At 37.5% G+C, this 20,831-nt stretch overlaps 1 protein-coding gene across 1 annotated transcript; it reads right to left on the reverse strand.

The window, feature by feature from the left end:
• Positions 1-18,176: 18,176 nt before the first annotated feature.
• LOC122083766 (thioredoxin M3, chloroplastic-like) lies at positions 18,177-20,504 on the reverse strand. Its single transcript, XM_042651656.1, has 2 exons — positions 20,187-20,504; positions 18,177-18,915 (listed from the first exon to the last, which is right to left on the reverse strand). Exons 1-2 carry the CDS (start codon positions 20,407-20,409, stop codon positions 18,596-18,598), a joined length of 543 nt encoding a protein of 180 aa, XP_042507590.1. The 5' UTR covers positions 20,410-20,504; the 3' UTR covers positions 18,177-18,595.
• Between the last annotated feature and the right edge of the window lie 327 nt (positions 20,505-20,831).

Raw genomic sequence — 20,831 nt, forward strand, 5'->3', positions numbered from 1 at the left:
TCGGATTTTACCATAGGAGCAGTTTTGGGTCAAAGGATTAATAAGTTTCTCACTGTCATTTACTATGCTAGTAGGACCTTAAATGATGCACAACTCAATTATACAACCACTGAAAAAGAATTTTTAACGATTGTGTTTGCATTAGAAAAGTTTCGGTCTTACTTAGTTGGTTCACATGTGGTGGTGTATACTGATCATTCTACTCTCAGATACTTAGTTCAAAAGAAGGATGCCAAATCCCATCTCATTAGGTGGGTTTTACTTTTGTAGGAGTTTAATTTAGAAATTAGGGATAAAAAAAGAGTTGAAAACCTAGTTGCAGACTATTTATCCCAGCTTCCCAATTCCTTGACTGTTGATTTTCTAGTCAACGAGAACTTTTCAAATAAACAATTATTTACAATGTCCAGTGAACCATGGTTTGCTGACATTGTCAACTTCTTAGTTTCATGTGTGACTCTGGATCACTGGTCCACTCAAGATAAGTATAGATTTTATTCCCAAGTTAAGCAATTTTTCTAGGATGATTCTTATTTGTTTAAGATATGTCAGGATCAAATTATCCGACGATGTGTTCCTGATCATAAGCAACATTCTATTCTCTCTTTTTTTCATGATCATGCATGTGGTGGACACTTTGGACCTAAGAAAACTGCTGCAAAGGTTCTCTAATACGGATTTATTGACCCACTCTTTTTATAGATGCTTTTGATTTTTACAAGGCTTGTCCCACCTGCCAGTCTTTTGGCCATATCAATAAGAGGAACATGATGCTTCTCAACCTATTTTGGTAGTTGAGATCTTTGATGTATGGGACATCGATTTTATGGGAACATTCCCTAATTTCTTTCGAAATTTGTACATACTTTTGGCCGTTGATTATGTTTCTAAATGGATAATACCTTGTAAAACTAATGACCACAAAGTAGTGGTCCAGTTTCTAAAAGAAAACATTTTTTCCTGCTTTGGTGCATCACGTGCAATAATTAGTGATAGGGGTACTCATTTTTTTAATCGGTCTTTTGAAGCCCTAATGAAAAAGTATGGGATCACCCATAAGTAATCTACCCCTTATCACCCCCAAACTAGTGGCCAAGTGGAGGTGTCTAATAGGCAGATCAAATAAATCTTAGAGAAAACTGTTAATCCCAACTGTAAAGATTGGTCCCTTAGCCTCATTGATGTCTTGTGGGCCCATCAGACTGCGTTCTACGGTCAGTCTCCCTACCATTTTGTGTATGAAAAAGCTTGTCACTTACCAGTTGAGTTGGAGCATAAGGCCTTTTGGGCCATCAAGAAGCTCAACTTTGATTTCTCTAATGTGGGAATTCATCGTAGGCTCCAACTATCTAAGTTGGAGGAACTTAGGAATAAAGCCTATAAAATTTCTAGGATTTACAAGGAAAAGATCAAAGCTTTCCATGATAAGCACATTCTGCGTAAATCTTTTACAATTGGTGATAAGGTCTCATTGTACAACTCTCGATTGCATATTTTCCTTGGTAAGCTTAGATTCCGATGGGATGACCCATTTATTGTCCATAATGTACATCCCCATAGGACTGTGGAGATTTTGAATCCAGAAACAGGGGTAATTTCGAAGGTTAATGGTCAGCATTTGAAACCGTTCCTCGAGTTTCTTACTACTGGTAGTGAAGAGGTCATGGATCTCCATGAACCTCTTTACACTTATGACTAACTTTTAATTAGGTATGACCCCCTTGCATTGTCTTTGTTTTTAATTCTTTCCATGCATTGACGATATTGCATGACTCAAGTGTGGGTGAGGGAAACTAGTTTCTGTTTTTTCCACTTTGTTTTATTTGTTTTTTTTTTTTTTTTTTTTGAGCTTGATAAATGATGAAGTCCTACTTTGGCTTTTGGCTAATGATCATACCATTCGGTTGCTTCATTAATGTGCAAAATAAAAGTTTTGACTAAGGTACCCATTTTGAACATATAAAAACCCTGTTGAGAAGAAAGAAACAAGCCTGTGTCTTGAGATTGGACTTTCTTTTGAAAAATAAGAGACCCCTGTTTTATGGTGTTGGACCATATGTAAGTCTGTGGGTTCCTTGTACTTTTAATTTGGAGTTGAGACATTCTTTTTAGTTTGGCATGGGTTGACAAATGCACAATTTTAAATGAAATATGAAATGTGGTATAAAGAAGAATAAGAGTTGATTCCCTTAGAACTAGACAGAGTATTGCGCCTTAGGAAACGTGGTGTCTTGATCGAAATTCTTTGGGAGAAAACTTCTGAAAGAACTCTAGCATCACTGTCTTTGTGGGCATATGCAAAAAGTGAAGCTACATAATAACTTGGGTGTCTGGTGTTTGCTCCACCATGTCATTCAGGCCAAAAGTAGTGGAGCAGAATAGTGTTTATTAAGTGAAAAAAAAAAGAAGAAAAAAATGTGCAAATGTCATTAATGCTTGGCAATATGTTTTGGTAAAAAATACTCTAACACTTTAGTCATTGGTTTCCTATTTCTTCACAAGTGGTTTTACCTTAAGATAAGAATGTTTTGGAAGAGACGAGGTGAGTTCCAAATTAAGAAATATGCTAGTGTCTGAAATTGATAAAGGATAATAAAAGTTCAAGTGTGGGGTTCCCTTGTAAGAAAAATTATCTTTGCTCTGGATTGATATAAGCCTTACCTTTAGCCAAGGTTGAGATTTATTTATTCTGAATTTTGGGTGTATATTCATTGCAAACACCCACGAGACACAACTCGTCCACTAGGGTAACTTATGGGTTTAAAGGGTTTAAAGGCTTATTGCACGTGCTAAATACAACCGTGATTCCTACAAAAGTGAATTAGGCTTTTTCTTTCATTTCTTTATTTATTTATCTTGCTTAAGGATGAGCAAAAGTCAGGTATGGGGGAATGTGATGAGCACAATAATGTGTGAAATCTTAGGGATATAAGTGTACATTTTGCCCCACTTTGGATAGTACTATTTTTTTTTTTTGGTTTTCTAATCTACAAGAGAAAGTGTTTAAAGTGAATAAGGAACCAGTCCAAAGGTGGGACCCACTCATTGGTATCACAGCCTCTCTCCTACAAAATCTTGAAGATTATTTTCTCTCCTTGCCACCTCACAAGATCTTGAAGATGCTATGTAGAGATTCCTTTCTGATTTAATCAAGATCGCAAAATATTGGTGAATATTGTAAGGAAAGAATAGAATTTGTTAATTTTGGAAACAAATTCTCTCTTTCCTCACACAATATCTCAGAGAATGAGGATTTTTATCAAGATTTAATTTTATTTTCTCTCTTTTCTTAAAGAAAACTTATAGAAGGAAGGAGGCAAGAAAAAAACCCTATAAAAGCCCCTTCCTTCCCCCTCCTATTTTATTATTCCCCTTAGTTTATTTTCTAGTTTATGCTTAGTTTTCTTCTCTCTCTCCCTCTCTCACTTTTTAGTTTTAGTTCTTCTCTATTTTTGCTTTAATCACTTTTGTAATAGTTTTTTTATGTCAATTAATGCAAGCACTCTTTTATTTTTATTCAGCCTTTTATGTTCATGATTTATGCAATTGAGTTGTAATTTTTAAAGTTATAGTTCTAGGCTTAGATCTAGGTGACAAGATCACGAGCCGTGGAGCATCTTTTTTTTTTCAAGTTCAGTTTTTTTTTTAAGATTTGTTTTCTCTAGTACTAGAAATTTCAGATTTGGTTTATTTCAGATCTGGTTTTTAGTACTGGTAGTATCTCAAATCACCCAAGCTTTCAAGTTCAAGCATTGATTCAAGTAAGTAGGCTCATTCAGTAGTCTTCTCTTCCCCCTCTCATTCCCTCTTCTGACTACCCTTTCTTTCTTAATTTAGGATTTTAATTTCAGTCGTTACATTATTGTTATCACTTTCTCCCAAGGTTCAAGGCTAGTGTATGTGTTGGCTTTGCCCCTCCTAGCCATAGAACCATCAATTTATTATTTTTATTTTAATTGTCTCCATTTCTTAAAAGCCAAGTATAGTAACTCTTGTAAGAGTGACTCTCTGGTCAAGTAGAGAAGCTCATATTATGATGCATCCCTCAGGCTAAGTAGAGAAACCTACTTGTGAGTCTCTCTCTAATTTTATCCCCTTTCTTTTACTTTATTTTTATTTAAGCATTTTTTCCTTTATTTTTTTTTTTAAATTGCATGGGTTGTTTATTTTCAGTTATTTATTTATTTAATTTTAATTATATGGCTTACGTCTTTAAATTCTTAAATGATGAATGATTAGGACGTTATTTAAGATACATATGTTTAGGACGGTAGTTAGAATTAGATCACAACCATTAATAGGTTCACTTTCGCATTATTAAAAAAAAAAAATAAATAAAGTGGTTGTTCTTCCTGAGTTCGACCCATAACTACACTGATTCGTATGCTTGCGGTTATATTTAAAATCTCAAACATGTCCTTTAAATACAAAACAAATATTTAGGAGTGGGATGGCTTGGGCCTTTGTGAGTAAAGGTGTCAATTCCATGCTTGCACCGGTAAGCCCGATTAAGCCTGACACGTTTATGGCCCAACCTAGCTAGATGGGCTCGATCAATTAATGTGTCGAGCTCAAGCCCGACATGTTTATAAACAAGTAGTACATGGTGCAACCACCTAGCCTGACAGGTGCCTGACCGGCCCAGCACATTTATAAGTCTGACTTAAACCGACTCCTTTAAGTCCGACCTAGCCCGCCCCTTTTCATAGTACTTGTATTTTTTTTTTATATATATTTGTATTTAATGTTAAAGCTATTGTGATATGTACAATTGAGATGGTGGTGGTTTTTGTCTAAATATTCATCTTTTTCAAGCATAGTTTAATTGATTTGAACTTGGTAAACTTGGGTAGTGCAAGCATAGTTTAATTATTTAAGTTTCGTAGGTTAAAGATCGAGTATTTTAGTAACTTGCCTGCAATACCCGTCTTTGTCTTATTCTATTTTAACCATGGGATCTTTCTTTGCTATGCCTATCTTTGTCTTATTTTATTGGTATTCCCCTTCAAGCACATTTAAAAGACCGATTTTTTTTTCAGCATTAACACTCCTAGATTTAGAAGGCTTCTTTGCAGAATTCTTAGAATCCATTACTTCCAAAGCCCATCTAAGTACCTTGACCTTCCGACTAACATTGGAAAATCTAAGGCTGCCATCTTCTCTGAAGTGCAAGACAATACTCTTGCTAAAATTCAAGGTTGGAAAGGACAATCACCTTCTTTTGGAGGAAAGGAGGTTTTGATTAAAGCAATTGCCTCTACTATGCCTTCTTTTTCCATTGCTCACTTCAAGCTTCCTTCTACCTTACTAAATGAATTTAATATGGTGATTGCTTAGTTTTTTATGAGGCAAAAAAGAGAATGAAAGAAAAACCCACTGGACTAGTTGGTCTAACCTGTGTATTAGCAAACTTTATGGTGGTATGGGGTTAGAGATTTACATTTTCAGAACCAAGCTTACCCTGCCAAGCTTGTATGGAGCTTCTTACTAATGTTGACTCCCCTTGGGTCTCTTTGATCAAGAGTATCTACTATCTAAATATAGATTTTTTTAATGCTCAACTAGGAAGTAAGTCTTCTTGGGCTTGGAAAAGCGTTCTCTATGGGTGCCAATTGCTTAATAAGGAATTAAGATGGTCCATTGGTGATGGCCAATCCAATCCTATTTGGGATTCCAAATGGATCCCAAACCTAGAAAACTTCTCTATTAGCCCATCGGCGTCGTGATTGTTCTATTTTCTTTGTTGCAGATCTTATTGATTCAAAAGCTTCGAAACAAGACTTGATTCAAAATCTCTTTACGAGAAGAGAAATTGAGGCTATCACTGCAATCCCAAGCCCTTTTCACCCATCTCAAGATAAGTTGGTGTGGTCCCATGATAAATTTGGAAAATTTTCCATTAAGTCTACTTATGATTTTGTTCAATCTCGTGTTAACCAGGTTCATCATGATGGTGGCAATCCCTTATCGGTCTCTTCATCTATTTGGAAAGGCATTTTGAATGCTAAGATCCCCTCCAAAGTAAAGTTCTGTTATAACCCGGCAGTCACTGAGAGGAGGTGAATCAATGAGTCTAATTTCGATCCCCAAAAACTTGTCTGATGTCTGGCCAAGAAAAACTTGATATATCTATCCCTATTTGCACACAGTCGTATGCACACTCAGCCTCTTATAGGCACTTCCAAGTGTGCATACCCATTCCATATTCCAAACACTTCAATATAAAATACAAACAACAAGCACCCACAAGACAGGATTTTTACGAGGTTTGGTAATTTACTTTCATCATCGGAGTAGTGCTTGTAAAGGCTTCGAACATACTTAATACACTCTTTTGACTACACCCATAGTCGAGAGCACCCACACCCAATTTTCTCAAGCCGAAGCTGAGATAGCACTTGCAGTGCCGGTACAACGTGTAGCACCCACTACACAGGAGTAGCTATTCTTGGTGCTTAGTACCCACTAAGCACTCAATAAAGATTATAGTAAATTTGGGCTTATATCAATGACCTACAGTCAAGCTCTGCCTAGCTTATACATCCACAACTAGCTAGCATGCTTATAGTTCATCCACAACTAACCTAGCATGTATATATTCATCCACAACTAACCCTAATATACATACATGCATATAATGTAAATCAAAAGTTAGAGAATCTCACAACCAATTGCCTGGGATGACTGGAAACTTGTATTAACAAGTTTAGTACTCATACATTCTCTCTTCTTGGCTTTTTGCTCTTCAAAGTAAACACATCCTTGCTTTCTTCTCTTCCTCCTTGGCTTTGAGTTAATGTGTCATTAACATACCTCAACCACCTCTTTTATCTCCTTTAATAGCATAAGAACATTTATCATCAAGTATTCATGTTCATTCAAGGACCAACAAAGAGGGGGAAGCTTCTCTTACCAAAACCATAGCCTTTCTTTATTCGAAACTCTTTTTTTTTTTTGCTTCTATGGTGTATGACTTGAAAAAACGAAGAAGTAGCAACTTGGTTCACCCAAATCCGAGTTAAAATGATGGAGATATGACTATTTGAAGTTGGAGCAATGAGATAGCCTAAAATAGAATATTCGTAGGAGTGGCGTAGGTTACACCAGCGGCGTGCAACGGGTGCGCAAATCTAGCCGTAGATCTCATCAAACAGTATCTAATAATATGAGCCGTCGGATTCCCATAATGGATAGTGAACATGAGCCGTAGATCTAGGATCATATGACGTCATGATGACGTAGGCGGTCAACGTTGCGTCAGTGGTTAGAAACGTTGTCGACATCCTATTGGTTAGATCAACACGATTCATGAAGGATTGTTGGCTATTCTCATAAAGTATAGGTGGTTCGCAGCCCCTGGATTGAGATCTTCAGATCTAATTTAAATCAGATCTTATGAGATATTGAGAAACAGCATCTATCTATGCCACTTTTTGCATGTCCGTAATATTATAGCAACTTCGATCCTGTGCAGCGCCAGCATATGGTTCTTGATAAATCCGACGAATGGAAAATATTGCGAAGCATATTAAGCGTCCGATCCAACGCCAATTTGTGAGCACTCTTAGATAGGAATCAAGCTTACGTGGTTGAATCTGGACCATCCATTTCACTTCCCTTTACTCTTCTTTATTACAATCAAGCCCCTGCCTTCATATATTTAAGTGCTTAAAGACTCCCTGCAACTCAGACCTTCAAAATCTTAAAATTACACAAAAGCCCTTTAAATTTTAAAAATAAATTCTGAAAAAATCCACCCAACACCAAGAGCAACGGATGAATTTTCGGTTTGGATTTTCGAACCAGCTTTACAGAAATACTTATAAATTTTTCATACAATATTCGATCAAGATGAAATGAAGTGCATTGGAACCATAACTGGACGCTCTACGAATTTTTAGAAGATTTGATCATCTGACTCAGCAATATAAAAAGATCAAAATGCCCCTAATCCTTTCCAATGATGCATCTTTCTCATACGAAATCGAAATGCGATGAAATCAGAACCGTTGAAAAGATTGAATTTTTTTTGTATCGTTACATGGAGAACACTTCCTTTAAAAAAAATTTCTTCAATGCCAAAATTACCCTTGACTGCCAAAAAGGCCATAACTTCTTCATACGGTATCGGAATGTGACGAAATCAAATGCACTGGACTAGGTAAATTACAATATATCTTTTTTATGAAGAAATGACCTTTCAAAAATTTTATTTTTAACACCAAAAATGTCCCTGAGAATAAATAGGCCAATTTTACCAGTTTTGACCCAAAAATCCACCTCACCTACTAAAGATGTATCAAACCATTCCATGCATACCAGGCGGCTCTATTATCTTATCGGTGACACTGAATACTGCCATGTCATCATTTCCATCTACGTCACGAAAATTGGTCATGTGGCCGGGTTGCCAACAAGGACAACCATAAAACAACAAGTCCTTCCTTCGACGTGCTTGTATTGGAGCTCTAGCAGTTGGAGAAGAATTTGCCAAGAGAAGGGTGGTCCAATCATCCATTTGCAATCGATGTAGTCTAGTGCTGGAAACTTCAACTCATGCTCTCTTTGAATGCCCCTCTTCCCGAGGTCTTTGGCTTGCCTCACCTACTCCAAATGTGCCACTCCCATCTTTCTCTAGGCGGTTCGCCCATAATTGGATTGTAGACTGATTGCATGAAGGTAATAGATCCAAAGATCAAAAGAGGAGATCATTTGCAGTCCGTGCTATCATTTGTTGGGAAGTCTGGCTATTAAGGAACAAAGAGACATTTGATCAAAGTAGTGTTCACTGGCTTTCTATTATTTCGATGATGCAATCTAAAATTTTAGAATACCTCCAGGCATTCTTCTCGGCTCCCTCACCTACCACTACTCCTATGTTATCATTGCATATTGACCATCAAAGTGTTGATCCAAATGGACGGGAATGTGATGTTTGTGATGCCTCCCCTCTTATGACTATAGGAAGACCGCTGGAATTGGTTATGTTGTTTTGTATTCTAAGTCTTGTTTCAAAGTTGTTGTTGCTTTGCCTATCCCGTGGTCGCCCCCAAATATTGCTAAAGGCCTTGCATTGCGTTCTCTTGTTCGATGGGCTATGGATAATGCATCTTCTACTTGTTATAATTTTCTGTTTGTATGCAGGTGGTCAATGCTATTAATGGCGATTTAGATTCAGCCGCCCCTGAACTCTAAACTATTGCTCGAGATATCTCTTTATTATCTACTCACTTTTCGGGGTTTTGAGTCCTTCATTTGCCCCGATATATGGTGCAACAACCTGCTCATATTCTTGCTACTCGGGCATGTGTTTTCCTTGTGTCTGCCTCTTGGGATAGTGCCCCTGGTTGGCTGCCCCCTTTTTCCCTATGTAATTCTTAAATTTGCTTTGTACTAAAAAAAGAATAATATATATATATATATATATATTAAAGAGGCCCATTAAAGTTAAGTAGGTCTGTAATTGGGTTAAGGCCCGTTTATGGTAGCTTCTTTTTTTTTTCCTTAAAGAAGCTAGTTCGAGGGCCATTAGGCAAATAAGACACACTTACCTAAGAGAGACCCAAAAGGGGGCTAGAGAAGAGAGCCACAAGGGACCAACTGATGGGATAGGTTTTGAGTGTGAACTTACATGTAATGTAGTTGAACTCTTCATCATGTCCGTTTTTACAAGCACTTGTATTGTTGTTTTGGCAATTCAAGCATTTTAAAAGTAATTTTTTTTGGGTATCAGAGAAAAAGAAGATGGGAAAAGTTAAGGTTTTTTTTTTTTTTTTTTCCACCATGGTTAGAGAGAATCTAGCTACTACAAAAATCCATGGATTAAGAGATTCTCTTTCACCATAAGGGACGAAAATCAAAGAAGGCAATGGGGCATCATGTTAAAATTATCTCTAACTTAATAAATGCCAATTTTTCTAGGGGGACACTGGACCTTACTAGTTTACATAAGTTGAAGCCCATACTTACTCTCGTGACTCTCATGGGGTCATAGAGGGAAGGCCTTCCTAAGTGGGCTACTGAGGAATGGAGCCCATAATATATATTTGGGCACTTTTTTTTTTTTTAGGGCTTAAAATTCATGTTAGTTGAATCTTTGGGTTGATAATGTCAATGCACCGTTATCATGGTTTAGTAATGATGTTGGTTCCAATTTCCCTCAACCCTAATTTACCAAAAAAAAAAAATGTCACTGCACCGTTTCATATGAACCGTTTCTAGTATTATTGATATAGACATTCCAATATTCCTCTAGATTGTTGATAGAGCACGCTAATTTTGAGCAAAATATCCCTTACTTGAGAAATATCAACACCCAGCTTCTGTAGTTCAAAACCCAGTGAAACTTTTATCAGAAAAAAAAAAAAAAAACCACCCAGTGCCACTAGCATACGTATCATCATACTGATACCAAAGCTTTTAAAGATGCAATGGCTTTGGCTAAATGCTTCCTACTTTAGGTTATCAAATGGCCTACATATTCATAGAGTTTGCTTTACAAACATACAAAAGAAATGAAATATATTTGCAAATCTTGAGTCTTTTGATTGTTTTAAAATTTGGGATCGGCCAAGGTCAATACCGATCGGAATTGACTTAAAACAATCCGTATCAGACAATTATACCCTTTACTTTTAATAATAATTTTATTTTATTTTATTTTATTTTATTATTATTATTTTTTTTTTTTAACCCTTGCTCTAAGTTTGAGAACCATTTTAGGCGGTTTAAAATCGTCCGTGGGGAGCAGATCCAGCGGAGAGTGGCAGTGAGGCTCTCAGGCTCGCCATCTGTCCTAGTACAAGTGGACAATTAGATTTTACTTTCCCTCAGATTGCCGGATCTGCTCCATTCGATACCCCATGAGGCAAAATGAGTCTAAAGGAAACCACCCGAAACGAATTTTAGGGTTTTGTCCCTTTCTTCTTCCTCACTTCAGATCAAGAGGCAGTAGAACACCAATTTGCCCATTTCACTCTGTTCATTCCAACACCGGGTTTTTTTTCCCCCCCTCAAGTACTGAATAAGGAGACAAAAGAATGCAGGATCTAATCTTATGTACCACACACCCAACATAAACTTCTCCACACAAGCTGCAAATTTCTTAGAAAAACCCTTCATAGATACATACCACCCAATCAACAGAACCTAGGAATGTTGTGTACGAGTCTTGAAACACAATTGACAAGCACGGTTCTGTCGGCTTAGACTTTGTAAGCAACTAGTATTAAACTCTTAACCATGGTTTTAAATATCAGTATTGGATCGCTCATATCGGACAATTCATATCGATTTAGCAAGTGTCTGATCTCAATACTTGGTCAATACTGTATCTATTGAACAGTACAGACAAGGAGTAGAAATGTCAAAAAAATTCATATTTTAAAAGATAAAACAGGGGTATTTCTGTCCGATATAAACAATCCAATACTCATACATTGCGATACTATAACGATTTTGGGAATAATTGATACCCATTCCGATACCGTGCTCTAAGGCCATGCTCTTAACTAACATACCGTTGGGCTTTCTCTCTGATTTCCTAAGCTTCTATGGCGATTCTAAGTGATTGATTGCATCAACAGACCTAGTTGAGAATGCGGCAGTGGGGTGCCTAACAGTATTTTTACCCATAAAGATTCAAGAAGTAATGCAAAATTATCTCCTGATGGTCTGTTAAATTTCGAGTTTGCCTTCGTAACATATTTTAACCTTGGGAATTGCAGAATAAGAGGTCGTTGGCCAGGGCCTGTAATTTCATTGTCTGACGGTGCAAGATGAAGAATATGCTTTCAATCCACAGAATGACTAGCCTTTGAAATCTCATTAACCTGAGAAAAATGAACACTATTTAGACCCCATTTGTTCAAATGGGAGGCAGAAGAAGGAAAGAGAGTGAAAGAGAGAAAGAAACTCAAAAGTTATCGGAGAGAGGAAGAAGAAAGGGGCAAATCGGTGTTCTGTTACCTCTCGATCTAAAGTGAGGAACAAGAAAAGGGAAAAACCCTAAAATTCGTTTGGGTAATTTCTCTTGGACCCTTTTGCCTCATGGGGCATCCGAATGAAGTTGGCAAACCAAAGGAAAATGAAATCTCACCATTCACCTGCCCTAAGTGAGCCCCTGCTATATCCACCAGATCTGTAGACGATTTTAATTATGGATGTAAACAGATCGAATTTGGATCGGATGTGTTTAGATCTAGATATTTCCTGATCGAATACGAATGCGTCAAATTTGGACTTTCAACTATCTGTTTACTCTCTATCTTGTGTAATCCGGACTTTCTTCCTCCCCCACCACTCTCAATTAATATAATTTGCTCTTAATCTGTGTTTCTAAGTTGTTTTAACCCTTTTCTTTATTCTCTAGAACTTGTTTAAACTTAAAAACCTTCAAAATTATTAATTAATTACTTAATCAAATTGAATAATTATTTTTTGAAATAATTTAGATTTAATGTGATACTTTTTTGACCCCTAAAGAGATGGGGATTCAAATTCATATTTCAACCACCCATCCACAAACCTCTCAAAGATTGGATCACTTTACCTACAATGTGATAAATATTTCACTTTTGCCATTAATGGACAAGGCCGAAGGGCCTCCTCTCATCCACTGGAGATTAGGGCGGGTTTGGGACTTGCAACAATGGCAGAGTGGAGAGCTCTTGAATTATTGAACGATACCCACCTCCCATTGCTCAGATTTGTATTTACGAAATTTATAGTGAATTGGCGGTGACATGACAGGAACCGCAATCATGGGCGGACAAGACGAGTTCAGAAAAGTTCCCATCCACCACTCATAAAAAATTCAAATTAATGAATACCCCAAATTTCTAAGCCTTCAAAATTAACAATTGAGCAAAACCCCAATTCCTACTCAAACAGCATTAATGCGCACCAAATTGATTTCCCAATTCCCATCTCCCACCCACATGAACTAATCTCAAACGGCCAGTCAACCCACAAGAGAGTAAGAGACACCAGGGAAAATGTAACAAGCTCTTCTTTGAATCTTTTCCTTCCACAAACTTCAAACTTTTCCCGGTCGGCCCCTTTCCTGTTTACACCTCCAATCTTAAGAAACAACAAAAGCTTAGGGAAGTGATTATAATAATGGTGCAGGGGAATGAAACCCATTAATCATCAAAAGGATATAGGTAACAGAGCAGCAGGAGGATGGAGGATTGAGAACTGACACTGTGCATATCCAACCATTATCAACATTCAAGTGTCTAATGCAAGCATATACATTATACATATATTATAAACCTAGTAATTAATTAAGAAAACACAACAATAGGACTCCTCACTAAAGTTGAGGTAAGACTAAAGACCACTCAATAATATATAGGAAGAAGCACGAACCCAGATTACAATCTGAGTTTAATTATATCCTGCAGCGGGTGATTCTAGAGCAGCCCCGAGTGTAGGGATGTACGGGTCCTCTAGCTTTGTAGCAGTTATGGGTGTAATAAGACCTTCCGGAGCGAGGTGGGCATGGGATCCTGTTGGCAGAGAGAGCACCGTAGGAAATGTAGTATCTTATAACTCTTCTCCAGAACAGAGATCTTCTCCCCATCCCTATTCCATTTCCACCATCCTCACTCTCCTCCTCCCCAAACTCATCGTACATTGTCTCCATCGATGGCCATTCCGGGGCTTCCGTCATCAGATGCAAGCTCATCGTCTCCTCCACCTGAGCTCTAACGTTAACACCATCACTACAACCAAGGAAAATGATGAAGAAGCCTACAAGAAGGAGAAGCAGCTTTGGTAGAGCGGGAAACGCCATGGATGTTAATTTTTGTTCTTCTTCTCCTTCTTCTTCTTCGCACAGAAAACGAGAGGGCCGAAGAGTTTTAGGGATACCCTATTGCCAGTATAGATCGTACTGTCTGTGAGACAAGGAGCCCATATAGAGACGAGAGAGAGAGAGTCACATGGACATGTTATACCCTTATTAGAGAATTTATTGGTTTACACTTTACAGCTGTGAGCCTGTGACGCTGTAACTCCACTGCACCTCCTTGGCTCCTTCTACTCCAGTCCTCTCTCGTCTTTAGTTGCCCACTATTTCGGGTATCGTGATTCGTCATACATAATAAATTACGAGGACCACCTCTCCTGCTTTTTGTCAGATATCTTATATAGGCAAACTCCATATACACTAGCATTTATTCATCATTGGATCCCATTTTCACATCTCACTCATTCAATCGTTGGTTGACGCAACTCTATTTTCTCAAGCAACGCTATACCTCTCTCACATTAGCCTATGAAATAAAAGTGTTAATCGGTTAGGTTCGATTCGGTTTAAATGGTTCAGTTTAATTGGATTCACATATATTTTGATTGAAACCATAATCACACTATTTACTAAATGGTTGTATTTTCTGAAATCACAATCATTTAATAAACTGTTTCAATTTCCATGGTTTTTAAACGATTTCGATTTCACGGTTTTAAACGGTTTCGATTTATTCCATATGGTTTCTAAACGGTTAGCAATCGATTTGCTAGTTTATTCGCATGTTTACTAAAATTTGCTTTTAGTGATAAATAATTCAATCTTGAGAATTTGAAATGCAAATCATTATGTTTTGTTAAAACAACCAAACAACTAAGCAAAAGAAAATAGTCTCAAGCGCATCTAACAAGTCAGTAAGTAATGCTTACATTATGGATTTTCTTTCCCCCCCCCCCAAAATAATGTGTTATAATATTATAAAAATATATTTAATATGCCATGGTATAAGCAAAAATTGCATTTTTATCACTATACATTCTACTTAGTGCGTTGGATTAATTTAATCGGCATTCCAAACAATAAGCAAGCAACCTCTAGAATTACTTGCAATATTGCGGCACTCAATCTTTGAATCAAATGAGATACTAATGATATTTTGCAACCATCTTATTTAATCTTTAAACAAATTAATCAGATCGAATTTTACAATTTAAACGGTTTGATTTTCATGATTTCAATTTGGTTTGAAACCACAGGTTAAACGGCTTAGTTCGGTTTCAACCCGTTTAGCTAATTGGCCCTCGAAACTCACCATTTATTGAAAGGTTTTGCAGTTTCGACGTAAATGGCTCGGTTCAATTTCGGTTTCAAATTCACATCCTTACTCTGAACCCACCAATGTTCCTCTCCGCCTCCCTCTTGTGAACTTACTAGCACCTCTCTCTCTCTCTCTCTCTCTGCCCCTTGCCATCGCTCCGATCCCCACCCCACCAACTCTCATCCCCCAACTCCTCCCCAGTTCCCACACCCCCAATGTGTGAAAATGTTTACAACCGTTATTCTGATGCAGTGAGTATCAGGTGACTAAGAATTTCTTGGGGCATGTGTCTAGATGCTCTCAGTTGTTTGATGCTCACCACAACTCAGCAAGGATGTAAACTCACGGGTCTCGACAAAGAAAACAAAGATCAGAGACTTTTGTCCTATCCCCTCACATATATATTTTTTTTTTTTTGGTAAAATCCTATCCCCTTACACACCCTTTTCATCCATATCATGCCCCCCACCCCACCTGCTATTCCCATGTTCCTCCTTTCTCTTCACCTCCACCCTGCAAGCAAGCAACTGCCAGGAATACCAAATTTGAACCAAGCAAAAGCAACATGACACAATATCAAAAAACGACGTTGTTTGTGAAGCTTGGTGAGGGAGATATCTTCTGCTTCTCATCGCCCACTATCCTCGTCGCTTCGTCCACTGTGCCGACCACTGTGCCGACGCAGCTCCTTGTCTGGTCGCACCTAGTCACAGTCGCCCTGCAACCAATCCCCTCCCTTTTTCCCCATCATCTGCAGCTTCACACTCGTCTCCTCCCACCTACTGACCTCCTGCAATGCAAGTCCAATCCCCACATTCACGCTCAATGCACCCATAAGCACCCCTCCTACTCTGCCCAACCTCCCAATCACCCCAACAACTTTGTTTTTAGCTGCAGAATTCCACCCCAGTTATCGCAGGAATGTGTTCGTAGGTGAAGCTATTGAAAGGGTTTTATAGAGAAGATCTAGAGAGTATCTGGTCGCGAGGTGGGGTTGCACAAAGGGGTTGGGGGATTGCAGGCGGAGGCAGGGGCAGCAGCCAGCAGGGGGTGGGGATGGGGGCGGTTGGCGGGGGCGAGAGAGAATGAAAAGGTGCAAGGCTGTGTGTATGTGTGTTGCGGAGGTGAACTGGAGAAATAGAGAGAGAGAGAGAGAGAGAGAGAGAGAGATAATAGAGGGAGAAAGGTACACCTGTGGATAGATGGGATTTTGAACAATGAGATGTTTCCGATCTCATCCAACAACAAAAAAGAACTCAACTTTATCCCAACTTAATTAGGTCGGCTCCATGATTCCATGCAAAATAAGAAGGAAATCTGAGTAGGAGAAATGAAAGTAAAATGAATAAGGCACAACCCAGCAAGTGAGGAAATCTTAGCTAAATGAGATCATTACAAGGATCAATGCCCTTCAATCAACTCTATCTGAGGTCATACTTGAGACATGACCTAGACTATACATGTTTCCCATCAAATCCACTGACTAATAAAATGAGTGTATAAATTCCATATTATACTGCTAGTGTTTAAATCCACCGAGATCTTCAAAAAGATATCGATCAAAACTTCCTCGAAGAAATGGAGGGAGATTCATTCAAGAGCGTAGACGAGGATGAGTATACCACACCATAAATAGAGCTGTTTTGCAAGAAAATTCTACAACCTTATTGTTTTACAGAGCTATTCTTCTTTCATGTATCCACCTGTATTGAGTAGGGTGGACTAATTCTAATCTGGCAAACATCACCAACACTTCGTTCATAATTTATAAATTCCACAAACTTGACATAAAATAAACTACAATATTACTTCTCTAAATGACTAAAACTATTAAAAGTACACAGTGGAGAGAAAACAGAGGCTTGCTCTTTGGATTTCACTTGGTTAATTAAATATCATTCACTGAAAATCTTTATTTATAAAACCCAAAAAAGGTCTTTAGTTATAATTTCTTTGTTTCTTGGTGAAATTGAGATTTATTGGACAGATTTGATAATGAGGAAAGAAGCTAGCCCATACTTACTGCCCCACAAAGTAGAAAGATCCAAGGAGGGTGGCACTGAAAAGTAGAAGACATGGATCCCGGATTTGCCAGATAATCTGCAACCCTTATTATTTCATCTCAACCTATTTAAAACAAAATTGGGAATCAAGACATAGAGGCCTCTAAATACTTAGCACTTGGTAAAATAAATCAATTATTACATCTTTGAATCTCCAATTTTCTAAAGAAAGGACAGTCCAGTCCATGAAACTATGTAAACCAATTGGTACATGTAACAGTAATAGAATAATTAGTTTATTATTGGTCGACTCTAATAAATACACATCTAAAACTTAAAGCAATCACTTCTCTTATTTGTTTTTCAGCAGGAGAAAAAGAAGGGGGCGTTTTTTGAAGAACAATTAAAATTAATAGAAATATCATGCCTAACAACTTCAATGATGACTAACCCTCTTCATAAGATGCTTATAGCCCTCCAGCATGGTAAACCTAAACAACATTATGAGCATACGACCCACCGTGTTTGGTTGTTGCAACTTGCTATTGACTCTAGTCGATTCTTCCCAAATCAAAGCCACTACCAATTCTACTTAGCCTAAAGCTAAAACTGCACCCACAAAGAGAGTTTCAACAAATCATCTCATCTGCATCCCTGGCTACCAATGATAAGTTTCAGAGCAATAATAAGTATCAGTTTCCATGAACAAAAGCCAAAAGCCCATCAAAGGTTTCATTGGCAAAGCTTTAAATCACTGCACTCTGTTTGCAGCAAATTCATGAGCGGAATAAGGAAATATAAAGCTAACCTTGAATTGTCAATATACAACCGCAAAAGAAGTATCTAAGATAAGAGCAATAAAAGATCTGCAAGCAACATTGAGTACATAAAAATTACAAGACCAAGTAACTTCATACCTGCGAGAAGGAAGGACATTGATATTGATTGAGAAAAGGAATTAGGGAATGAGCTATTCATCCTCATCATAATCATCATTCTTTTTTCGCTTCTTATAGATAATTGGGTTCAGCCCCAAATTGAGTCCTTCAGTCAACGTAGTGAAGAGCCAATAAAGTATGCACATAACTTTTCAAGGGTCAAATTTGAAGGAGGAAAACAAGTCCTTTCAAGGTTCTGCTTTATTTCAGTTCACAAAGAATATATTGATCACATAACGCAATCATGCATTTATAGAGTTACAGAGTGTACAGAAGCCCAGTGACTGAAGCAACATATATAAAGATACAGAATACGCATGGAAATTAATCTTGTGAGAGCAATGACGACGATAATAACAATAACCCATATCAACTCCCAATGGGCTGAAATCTACCTATTGTGATGAAAAGTATAAATGTACAAATGGTGCTCTTAGTTGAGATGCCCGCATTGACAAATCTAGGGTTACAAAATGTCAAATGTACAGATCCAGTCAAGTTCACCAAAAAATCAGATCAGATCAAATCACCTAATGGAAGACACACAATGCAGTGGGTCATTAGTTGAAACGTTGAAGGTTCCTCAAGAGATCAGAAGCTTCTCAATGGCAGCCACATAATGCTCCTTGTGCAAAGTTCCAACCAAAGATTGTTGTTTTTCTCCATCCTTAAACAGCAAAACTACTGGAACAGAATCGATACCATACTTATCAGCAATCTCCAGGTCCTGATCTGTATTAAGTATAAAGCATTTGAGTCTCCCAGCATACTCTCTTGCAATCTCTTCAATCACCCTATGGACCATCCTGCAGGGGCCACACCAAGGAGCAAAGAACTCAACGAGGATAGGAGTGTCACTGCTCACAATGAACTCATCCCAAGAGTCTCCATTAACGATTGGTGCTGCACAATGACACAAGCATCAGTTAAGTGGCCCATTTAAGATCTATCTCCATATACATGCCCAATAATTAACATCCAAATACATAGTTCACCACATTAGTAGAAGGCATAATAAATCAGCTTTAGACACCTCTCACTCTCATAAATTAACTGCATATTTCAATTGGGCTGATGTTGTTCCATTTTTTCCAATGCAATTTCAAATTCCTCCTAGTCATTACTTCCGTTGCTTTCTTTTCAGTTTGAAACACAAAATAGTTGAACCGAAAGTTTTAGAAGTCAGAAAATATGCATTTTACCTCCCAGAAATAGTGATTGTTATTATTAAAGGTCAAAAAATGGTAAAGTTACAATTTTTATGAGTAGCAGCAGTATCTTCTTTTAAATCAACAAATAATAATAGTCTACAAAAGTTCTAAAATTATTTACAGGTGAAAACCTTAGGCCCTCTTTGGTATCATTTTTCTTTTTGATATTTATTCACAAAAACGGTTTTGGTTGCATTTGGTCATTTATGGAGCTTGTTTCTATTTTAAAAAAATTGATAAAACATAAAAACCAAAAAGAGATCAAGAGTCATTTATGTGCTTTGGCCAAAATTGATTTTTAGTTATTTTTGCGGGAACTTTAATGAGCACATGCCTAAAGTCCTAATATGGAGGAGTAGAGTAATCATTTGCTTTGTAATTAAAAATCCGAGCCTATTACCCCTCTTCTTCAGTCTAAAGTGGAGAATGAGTTATAAGGAAGATGGATGAACGGAATATCTCTTCACCAATTTTTCAAAAAACTATTTTGCTGATAGGGATACCAAACTATTTTTTACAAAAAAATCATTTTTACCAAGTGATTACCAAATCATTTTTATCGAGTGATTACCAAATCATTTTTATGTTTTAATAAAAAATGGTTTTCATTAATGATTTGTATTAAATAGGTAAAAATAAAAAAGAAAAATGATACCAAAAGGGCCTTATTGTTCAAGCATCTTTCTGTAATTATCTAACATCTGCTTTATGCAATTAAAAAAAAAAAAAAAAAAAAAGGCGGAGGAACCCTTGCGGCAGGTTAATTCCAAGAAATAGTAGATATCAATTTTTGGGTTGTTCCCCAATTTCATTCCCGTAATAAAAAAAAAAAAAAAAAAAAAAAGTCGATCCAAAAGGTAGTGAATAAAGAACATGAAGAGCCAACAAGATTTAAATCAACCATCAAATAAAAAAGAGTAAGAAAGGCAGATAAGAAGAAAGATTACACTTTAAAAAGCTTACCATCGTAATCGCGAATGGCCTGGATGGAACGAGGGAAATCCTTATGATCAGGCAAGGAAAAATTAAGGGTTTGAACCCTAATCCCACTTCGCGCCTTCCAATGCATGGTTGCCGTGCAATTCAGATGGGTACGATGCCACTGGAAGGGCAACGAGGAGCATGCGTGCTTCGCCATGAAACGAGAATACGATAATGATCGCGGACCACAAAAGACTACCGCCATTACTGGAGAATCGAATTGGGAAATGCGTATGGAGCGAAAGTTCAATTTAAGCGAGGAAGAAGCTTTTGAGTTTCTCTTTTCAAGAAAGTCCTTCCTTTGATTTTTGGTTGGTTACTTATAACGAGGGTTCGAGTTGTAAGTTAGATTACTAAATTACCCCTTACTATGTTTGGAATCAAAGGTATGAATTGGTGATATGAAAAGAATTGTTTGGGTTAATATTAGATTTTCACCTACTATTCCCGTTGGGGATACTGGGGAGGACCGGTCATCTCTGATGGCGTGATCGTCACAGAAAAAAGAATTTTCAACATATTGAACCCAAGAAGAAAAAACAAAAAAAAAAAAGGAAGTGAAAAAGATATTGGGATTTGAAGTAACAGGTACCGTATTTTCCACGTGAAGGAGCCCTGTACCTGGTT

The sequence above is a fragment of the Macadamia integrifolia genome, chromosome 7 (genome assembly GCF_013358625.1).
Source record: "Macadamia integrifolia cultivar HAES 741 chromosome 7, SCU_Mint_v3, whole genome shotgun sequence".
Lineage (NCBI taxonomy): Eukaryota > Viridiplantae > Streptophyta > Magnoliopsida > Proteales > Proteaceae > Macadamia > Macadamia integrifolia.